We start from the raw sequence: 9429 nt of genomic DNA, 5'->3' as shown, positions 1-9429 counted from the left end.
GCCAATTGATATAACAACTTACTGATGGTTAATATGACTGGTTACTACAATTGACAACGTGATCCTCGATTAGGAAAATAAAATGGTGGAAAACAGTAAGTCGAAAAGGATACCAAATCTTGGATCGTAGAGAATATCAATGGTTGGAGGACGCTTGTGATTTAAGGGCTCGGAAACATCACGGGCCAAACAAGAGGACGAGTTGTCCTGTAATATAATAGACACATGTTTATATGGTCAGATTCCGTAGAATCTGTTAAACCAAGAACAAATTGTTCAACAGCAGGAAGCCATTGAGGCCATTAGAAAATTGATGTTGACAAACTGTGCACAATGTCATGCAATTTTCTGATTTTAATGACAAGGGAGCTACCCCATGGTAGCAATTTACCAAAGAAAAGGTAATCAAAGTCCACACTATTAATATCTATCATAATTAACTTGAACAAAAAAAAACTCTCGTGTAGCCAATGTATGATACTGATATATCGAATAAATATTGAACAGTGAAAGGAACTTGTAATATAACTCTTGTACTCAAAATTAACAAGATTATTAATTGCATTCCGCACTAATTCCTCATGTAATCTACAGTATTAATTCACATGAATTATATAATGATACACATTCATTACATTGCTCTAAAGGAAGATAAAAGTGCATCTTGTAATGAACTATCCAATTGGATCGCTGTTTTGAACTCTTCATATGTTACACGACCATCATTGTTAGCATCCATTCGGTCGAATATTTCATCAAGCTTCCCCGGCTCCAAAATGCTAGGTGGAAGGCAGTCTTCTGGAAGAGCCTGAATAAAGGCCATTGTAAGAAAATCATTCCCTATTAAATAGAAAAGAGAAAACGAATCTCACAGATTCCATTTTATTAATTTAAATTATAATTGAACCATAGAAAACATCATCAATTTGTATTTGAACATTTAAAAATAAATAGGAAATATTTATGAAATTAAAGATATGAAAACTTATTTAATAATCAAATTAAACATAAAAAAGTTTATAAATAATGTTAAGAAAAATGATAATTATTGAATTTCAAATAATATAGATTAAAATGGAGGAGCTGTAGGAGTGTAAGAACAATCTTGTATTCTTCAATTTTTAATTTTTAATTTTTTGATGAATAGTCTCTTATATTAAAATAATACAATAAAGTTACATATTCACAAAAAAAGGGGCCGGGGATACAGGGTCACCCAACGAGTTCAGACGGCCATTGGCCGGAAATCAACTATTCATCAAAAAACTGTAGAAAACAATAGAAAACAAAGAAATTCTCAAGCTGCCAGCACAGTGCCAGCCAAGGAAGGAGGATCCTTATCATCAGAACCCCACCCAAAAAGTGGGGAGAGAAGATGGCTCAGGGGGAGCCCAACCATCATCTGTAGCAGCAACATTATCTTCTTCTTTTTCTCCCTCAGGCCTGGGAGGAGAAATGGCTAAATCTAGCTAGGGAAACACCCATTTGGGGTCCGAGTGAGTAGAGGGCCAACCAGTAGTAGGAGCAGTAGGAGGAGCCATTGGGGACCACCCTGAACCAGACCTTCGAGGAGGCGAGGCCAAGTAGTGCAGATCACCGAAACCTCCAGAAACGTGACGCTAACCAAAAGCACCACCGCTAGGAGAGTGGTGCTGTTGAGAGCGAGGCGTGTGCGAGCGGTGAGCGGAATTGCTACGTCCTCGATGGCGACCACGAGGAGGGGTATGGTCGCCGAAGGCCAAATCCAGCGGAACACGAGTAACCATATACGGGGCATTACCCCAATGAGCCAAAAGCTCCTGTAAGTGCACCACCTCCAAAGCCACGTTATCCGTCTGTACTTGAATCTGCAACATGACATTGTTATAAATACATGCTTTAGAGTACATAGCCACATTAATGTCAAGTGTGTGGTAAGCATAAATGACTGCATTGCGATCTTTCCAAATGGTAAATAAGATCTCCAATTTGAAAGCATGCCATATCTGGGCATATTCGAAGGGAATCTAGGTATTATCACCCGGAAGAACCATATGCCAAGAGAAAGGTTTTGGGCGGAAGGGGCGAAAGAGATCATGGATCCCGTCTAACAGAACCAAAAAATGTGTTAATTTTAATGTAAACATTTTGTAACTACTTATTTGTATTCTAATGCATCAGTTTTAGTGGGAGTTGAGCACATGTTGGTGGTATCGGTGTAATGTCCTCGTCATAAAATAAATGTATTTAATTAAACTTTGTAACGAGCCAATTGATTTAATTTATCTCGGACCCATTTTATTTTGTCTTCGTAGTTTGTGTCGCCGTCGGCTATCTTTGTACACCCTCGAAATGGTTTTCCGACGGGTATTTAAGCACGGTTGTAGGTAGTCTGTAGGTATGCTTTGGATTATATTTTCTCTGTACTGCGGATTCCTGTTGGAGTTCGAAATTGATCACCATTTTGGAAGTGAAAGATCTTCCCTATTTGGCTCGTGCAGTTTCGGTGGGATTCAACCCTCACCCTATTCCGTTGTTGCACGTATTACTTGGATCCGATCTAGCAAGTTGGAGTATCTTTGGTAATTATTATTCGCATCTAAGTCTCTATTATTGTGGATTTTTCTATGGTGTACTGTGTATGAACCACGATTACATTCTGTGTTGGATTCTAGTTCCTATCCCCCTTTCTCCATACTGTCCTTCCTCACAGCTTTCACTGTACATACACCTCGACTTACCCATCATTCCGTACTCTTGCATCACCATATAGTCTGCTTCAAGATACCGTACGACTTGCTCTAATTCAACTATATGACCTTCCTAGCACAACATATGACATTCTAAATTTCAGCTGTATAGCTTTGTTTCACTCTTCCAATTCAGGCCGTGCAGCACAGGCAGTAGTCGCGCAGCATGGGTAGTGGCTGTGCAACACGGGTAGTAGTTGTGTAACATGGGCTGTGACTGCGCAACACAGGAGCATCTCTGGAACCGTTCAGGAAAGTGGCTGCGCAACACGGGCAGTAGTTGCACAGCACGGGTAGTAGTCGCACAACACGGGTTGTGACCACGCAGCATAGGGAGTAGTCGTGCAGCACGGGAAAGTGACCGCACAGCACGGGAGCATCTCCGAAACTATTCGAAAACATTACAGTGGTATTAGAGCCTTTGATCTTGCCTACCTGTGGAAGTGAATGCAAGTTTATACTCGGAGGAGAAGACGAAATAACACTATTGATATAATGGCAGATCATCAGGATCCTATGACAGAACTCATGGATCTTTTAAGAGAGCTGAACAGAAATCAAAGGCAAATCAATGAAACCCAAAGGCTTATGCAGGAAACTCTACAAAAATTGGCCGAGGGAAAGACAACAGGAGAACAAAATGGGCATAGTGATGATTCTGTTTCGGGAAGGAAAAACTTTCAACCCTCTCACTCTCGACCCTTGATACCCATCTTCCTTCCAAGGACGGAGGCACCACACAAAGGAAGAGAGCCCATTTTTGAGGAAATGCAAGGAAAACTTCGGGAAGATTGGTGGAATGCAAATATGGAAGGTGATATATCTTACAAAGACTATGTTGATCTAAGAATGAGATATTCTGGTGGAGGAAATAGCAGTTATTCTAATGATGATCTCAGGAGAAAGATTGGAAAGGTAAATTTATTGCCATTTGATAGATCTGTAGTCATTACCGCACAATAGTGGGTCCTAAAGGCAGATACCTATTTCCAACTCAATCCAATGCTCGAAGAGGAAGCAATCAAGTTCGGAGCACTTCATCTGGAAGGAGTGGCGCACGAGTGGTGGCATCATGGATTGGTCACTCTCAGACACAACCAAGTGACCTCTTATATCGAGTTCACTGAGAGACTCACTGATCGTTTCGACGGGAAGGATCCTGAGCTAAACTTCAAAGATCTAGCTCAGCTGAAGCAAACGGGAACAGTAGACAACTACGTCACTGAGTTCTAAAGGCTGTCAGTCTTAGTCACAGACATCTCTGAAAGACGTCGGATTGTGTTATTCATGGATGGGCTAAGAGAGCCTTTGAGAGGCTCGATCAAAGGATTCAACCTGTGTACACTCAACGAAGCTATTAAGAAGGTACATGACATGGCTGCATCTTCCTCCAAAACTCAAGCAGTTACACCAACACCATCCCCATAAGAAGACAAAGACAAGGAGCCAATTCAAAAAAAGCCTCAGTCTGATGAAGATTCTTGGTAAGAGCTCAGGAGGAAAAAGCTCTGTTTCACATGCAAAGAACCATGGGGTCTTGGTCATCGTTGCCTCAAGAAGGGAAAGATTCACTATATTGAGGTGACGCCTGATGACGACGAAGAACAAACACTTGCAACGACTGATGAAGAAATTACCCAGCAAGAGAGAACAAATGCCTTGATACAAAAAGGGGGTTCCATTGCTACCCTCACTATACTGACTGGAGGTGGTATCTTTAGAGTTCGTAGCACACTTTATGGAAAACAAGTCCCAATCATGATTGATAGTGGCTTCACGCTCAATTTCATCAATTCATCTTTGGTCACTAGTAAGGCCCTACGCGCAGTTGAGCATGGAGGACTTGAGGTTAAGGTTGCAAGAGGATCTTGTTACCTTGCACTCATGTGATTCCACGGCTATAGATTTCCATGGAAAACTACACCCTCGTAGATGATTTCTTTTTCATAGATTTGGTTGATATTGATATCATTTTGGGCATCCAGTGGTTGGAAACTCTTGACCAATACACTCAAAGTTTCAAAAGGATGGACTTTTCGTTTGAGACGGATGGCAAGGTGGTGTTGCTAAGAGGAATGTCAAACAAAGGATTGAGGGAAATCACAATCAAGAAGATGGAGCAATTTTTAAACAAGATTTGGCCCCAGATGCTGCAAGTAAAAACCAGATAGTCAACACCTCTCCGCATCCTGTAGATAATTGGCGGGCCCATCTATTAGCCGAGTATTCCAAGAACACTTTTGCATGTGACTTGATGGATGGTTGTGTACATGATGAAAGATACAAAGTTATTGTTGATATCATTTACTTCGATGGTAAGATCTACTTAGTACCTAACTCAGAATTGAAGGAGTTGATTACGGAAGGTTTAGAACTGGGTTTGTATTTGCTTGAGGACAAACAAATTTTGAGAAGGGAGGACTGTAATGTCCCCATCATAAAATAAATGTATTTAATTAAACTTTGTAATGGGCCGATTGATTTAATTTATCTCGGACCCATTTTATTTTGTCTTTGTAGTTTGTCATCGCTAGCTATCTTTGTACACCCTCGGAATGGTTTCCCGACTAGTATTTAAGCACGGCTATAGGTATGCTTTGGATTATATTTTTTCTGTATTGCAGATTCCTGTTGGAGTTCGGAATAGTTCGCCATTTCGGAAGTGAAAGATCTTCCCTATTTGGCTCGTGCAGTTTTGGTGGGATTCAACCCTCACCCTATTTTGTTGTTGCATGTATAACTTGGATCAAATCTGGCAAGTTGGAGTATCTTTGGTAATTATTATTCGCATCTAAGTCTTTGTTATTGTGGATTTTTCTATGGTGTACTATGTATGAACCATGATTACATTCTGTGTTGGATTCTGGTTCCTATCCCCCGTTCTCTATACTGTCCTTCCTCACAGCTTTCACTGTACATACAACGCAACTTACCCATCATTCCGTACTCTTTTGCATCACCGTACAACCCTACTACAGTCACCGTACGGTCTGCTTCAAGATACCATACGGCCATCTCTAATCCACCGTATGGCTTGCTCTAATTCAACTGTACGACCTTCCTAGCACAACGTACGACATTCTAAATTTCAGCCATACGGCTCTGTTTCACTCCTCCAGTTCAGGCCGCGCAGCATAGGTAGTGGCCGAGTAGCACGGGTAGTAGTTGCACAGCACGAGCTAAGACCACGTAGCACGAGAGCATCTCTAGAACCGTTCGAGAAAGTGGCTGTGTAGCACGGGCAGTAGTTGTGCAACATAGGTAGTGGTCGCGCAGCATGGGTAGTAGTTGCGCAACATGGGTTGTGACCGTGCAGCACCGGAGCATCTCCGGAACCGTTCGGAAAAGTGGCCACGCAACATGGGCCGTAGTCGCGCAGCACGGGTAGTAGTTGTGCAGCACGAGAAAGTGACCGCACAACACGGGAGCATCTCCAAAACTGTTCGAAAACATTAAAATCTGCTAGGCATATCCTAAGAATATTACTCGTGGACATCCAAATTGGGAGTGGAAAGAATCTTCTTGCATAATGCTCTTTGTCATTGGGTGTTCTTACAAGATCTACTTTTGGGTTTTAGTGGAGTTATGGACCAGTATTCTAACAAATTTTATTGGTTGAGGATGTGATGTCCATATAAAACAATTTATTTTAACAATAAAAGAGGGGTTAAAATTTATTCAAACCAGCAGTACAGAGCAAGGGCATCAAATAGCCCTATTAAGATCTAGCAAGTGGCCAAAATGATGAGACAAACCCAAAGATAAATGCCTCTTATCTATAGTATTCCAATTTCACATGTGATCAGTAGCCCATTTCACAAGACAATCAGCAACACCATTCCAATCCCTAGGAACGTGAGTAAAAGTAACAGAATCCAAAGAAGCACACAAATTAAGAATCTGATTAACAACCAGAGCTAACTGCAAACAAACATTCTCAAAATGTTGCCTAGTCAACATATGCACTACTACCTGCGAGTCCGTCTCACAAATGATCATTTTCCATCCGAGAACACAAACACACTCCACCGCATATAATGATAAAATAGCAATTGCCTCCATCATATTATTAGTATGGTGACCATTATAAATTGAAAACATAAACTGACCAATCCCCAAATTATCTCTTTTATTTTTTAATCTTTATTAAAGTTTTTAGGCTGTCCACTAGTTAGATTATATGGATATTTACCATGGCATTTTGGAGCCTTGTTTTGACCTGTGGTATTATAATTTATTTTATGGTGGTATTTTGAGCCCCCATGAATCTATAAATTAAGTTACTAACAATTTTTTGCATTTTGGAGTTGGAGAAACATGTTGAAGAGCATAAATTAGATTTATTGGTTATGCTTGTGGTTGTAGTTATCTCCTGTAAGTGTTGTTGATTTCCCCTTTAGTTGATTGATTTATGTATAAAACGTTGTGCCTCAAATCTTTGTAATTCTATAGTAGCATTATCTTTTATATCATAAAAATAAATATATAGAAGAAATCTTGTCTTGCATATTTCCTGTTAACCTCTTTTTTATTTTTGTGAGTTGATTTGTGAAAGTGTAGTACCCTTATTAGAGCTAGTTTTTGTTGAGTCTACAAACAAGGTGCCAAATGTGAAGCAATTTGGCACCAGGATCTATGTGTGTGGCACCAGGATCTATGTGTGGAGTGTGTGACTTTTGTTGCATGTGTATGTGCAACTTACAAGAGGAGCTACTTAGAGGATTTGTTGAGAACATCTTCCTTAGTGCATAAACAGATTGCCAAACATGAGGCAGTTTGCTATTGAGCTTAAGAGTGTCGATAAGAGGATTTGTGTTGAAGCATCACAAACCCTCAAAGATGGAAAGATAAGATAAGATAAAATAATGATATTAATGTCTGACAAAGGACCAACAAAAGGGTCCAAAGGACTAGAAGATACAATAGGGAAGAAAATCAACCCAGCAAGAGCACCAACAGTGTTCGGGAAAGAACGAGCAACAAAACAAAGAGAGGAGACAAGATTGAACAGATGAGAGAAGGATTAGATATCCTTTCTCGGTACAAAGAAATCCATCACTGAAGGATAAGACCCGGGAAGATCAGGGCCCGAGCTTGAATCCAAGTAGCATGAGGAGTAGAATGTTGTTGCCTGATGAGTCCACGATGTGGTCTAACGGATTTGGTGTGTCCCAATGTAGGTGTGTCCAGTGGCCATTTCATGCCCCTAGAGTGGGACAAGGGCGGGAAGAAGGTGGTGATGAGCTGATCTAAGGCCTAACTTTGAGGAAACGAATTGTAAAGTGCGGTCATGAAGCTGCGAAGTCTCCCAGAGGTAAAGAGCTAAACATCACTGGTCGGGGTATCTGAAGAAAGCCGAAAGAGATCTGCAGTCTTTGAATAGGCAATGAAACCTGCCTTTGATCTCATAGTAGAAGGGACATCTAAAGATGAAATGGATCTCGGTCTCCGCCTAAGATAAAGTGCAAAGGCAACAAATCCGATAGTCTCTGACCAAGTGGTGATCTTTCTGACAACGTAGCCTGTGTGAACCAACTCTAAAGGACCCCAGGGAGATATAGAGGGCGTGGCTTCAGCGCCAACTCAAGAAGAAAGGGCGCACAATAGTTCCCTCATGGATCTCAAGAAAATGCTCCAAGTAAAAGACCATCTGGGGGTGCAGGCCCCTGTGTGGGTTAACCTAGGTCATGGTGGTGTACTATCTATATATGTCAAGTCTAACATGCTCATTCAACTCACCCTATGAAGGTAACAAATGAGCAAGAGCATCTTGTGAGAAATGGTAAGGAGGGAGACAATCAATATCTATCCCAATCAAGCTAAGGCAGTGGCCTAAGCATACCAACCATGAGCTCTGGGTCTGAAATCAAAGCTGGCAATATCAACGGAGGAGCAGTAAGCGAGGTAGGAGTATCTGTGGCGGCCATCCGCAGTGTTAGCAAAGCCCCTAAGGCGGTGGACAAACTAGATCAAGTCGAAGATAGCACTAAGCCTAAAAGGGTGTGCCCCAAACTCAGCCAAAATAATACTGTACAAGGTATATTGGTGACATCTGATGATTTGATGGAGGAGAAGGGTTTGGACCCACTTGATAGAAGCCTAGTCAGAGTCAAGAGTGGAAGGTCCCCAAACCATTGAGCTGTAAAGAATTGTCGGTCTGACCAGAGAGTTCAAAAGAGATAACTTGAACTCGGTGTCTTGAAAGTGATGTCAGAAGCACTGTCTCTCCAAAAGGGTGAGGGAGCCCATCCCCTTGGCAACCCTAGGCAGGCAAGCGGGCCTCATACTAAACCGAGGGCTAGAGAACTTAACCCCAAGGTGACGAGACAACCTCAATCGCTCGATCTTGAAAAGTAAAGTGAAGATGAGAGGTCTTTAAGAAATTGAAGATCATGACTCGAGTCTTCCCCAGGTTCATGACGAGCTGGTGATGGTCGTAGAAAGAGGCTAATCCATCAATAAGTCTCTAGAGCCCCTCAGGGGAGGAAGCAAGGAAACCACATTGTTTGCAAAGAGGAGAATGGAGATAAGAACCCGGTGTAAGTAGCAGCTGTCTCCAGGGAGCGAGTTCTCCTTGAGGAAGGTCTCAAGCTCATCAATGTATATACCGAATAAGGTGGGGGAGAGAGGGCAACCTTGCTTCACTCCAATGGTGCTGTGAATTGGATCGAAGAAATCCTCGAGAGTACGAAATCTGCCC

At 41.6% G+C, this 9429-nt stretch overlaps 1 protein-coding gene across 3 annotated transcripts in view; it reads right to left on the bottom strand.

Moving 5' to 3' along the window:
• Positions 1–462: 462 nt before the first annotated feature.
• LOC149536665 (calcium and calcium/calmodulin-dependent serine/threonine-protein kinase-like) overlaps positions 463–9429 on the bottom strand; it is a 232273-nt gene continuing 223306 nt past the window's right edge. For 2 of the 3 annotated variants that reach the window (XM_089807064.1, XM_089807065.1), the window contains exon 8: positions 463–808. In XM_089807064.1, the coding sequence (XP_089663190.1) occupies positions 632–808 (177 nt within the window). In that variant the 3' untranslated portion in view covers positions 463–631. The remainder of the gene's footprint in view (positions 809–9429) is intronic. The other variant, XM_089807066.1, reaches the window with a different exon arrangement.

This window comes from Cupressus sempervirens, chromosome 10, assembly GCF_028749045.1.
Source record: "Cupressus sempervirens isolate cs-2001-9-10 chromosome 10, ASM2874904v1, whole genome shotgun sequence".
In the NCBI taxonomy this organism is placed as follows: domain Eukaryota; kingdom Viridiplantae; phylum Streptophyta; class Pinopsida; order Cupressales; family Cupressaceae; genus Cupressus; species Cupressus sempervirens.
The sequence above is the reverse complement of the archived record's forward strand: the minus strand, read 5'-3'. Positions and strand labels throughout refer to the sequence as shown.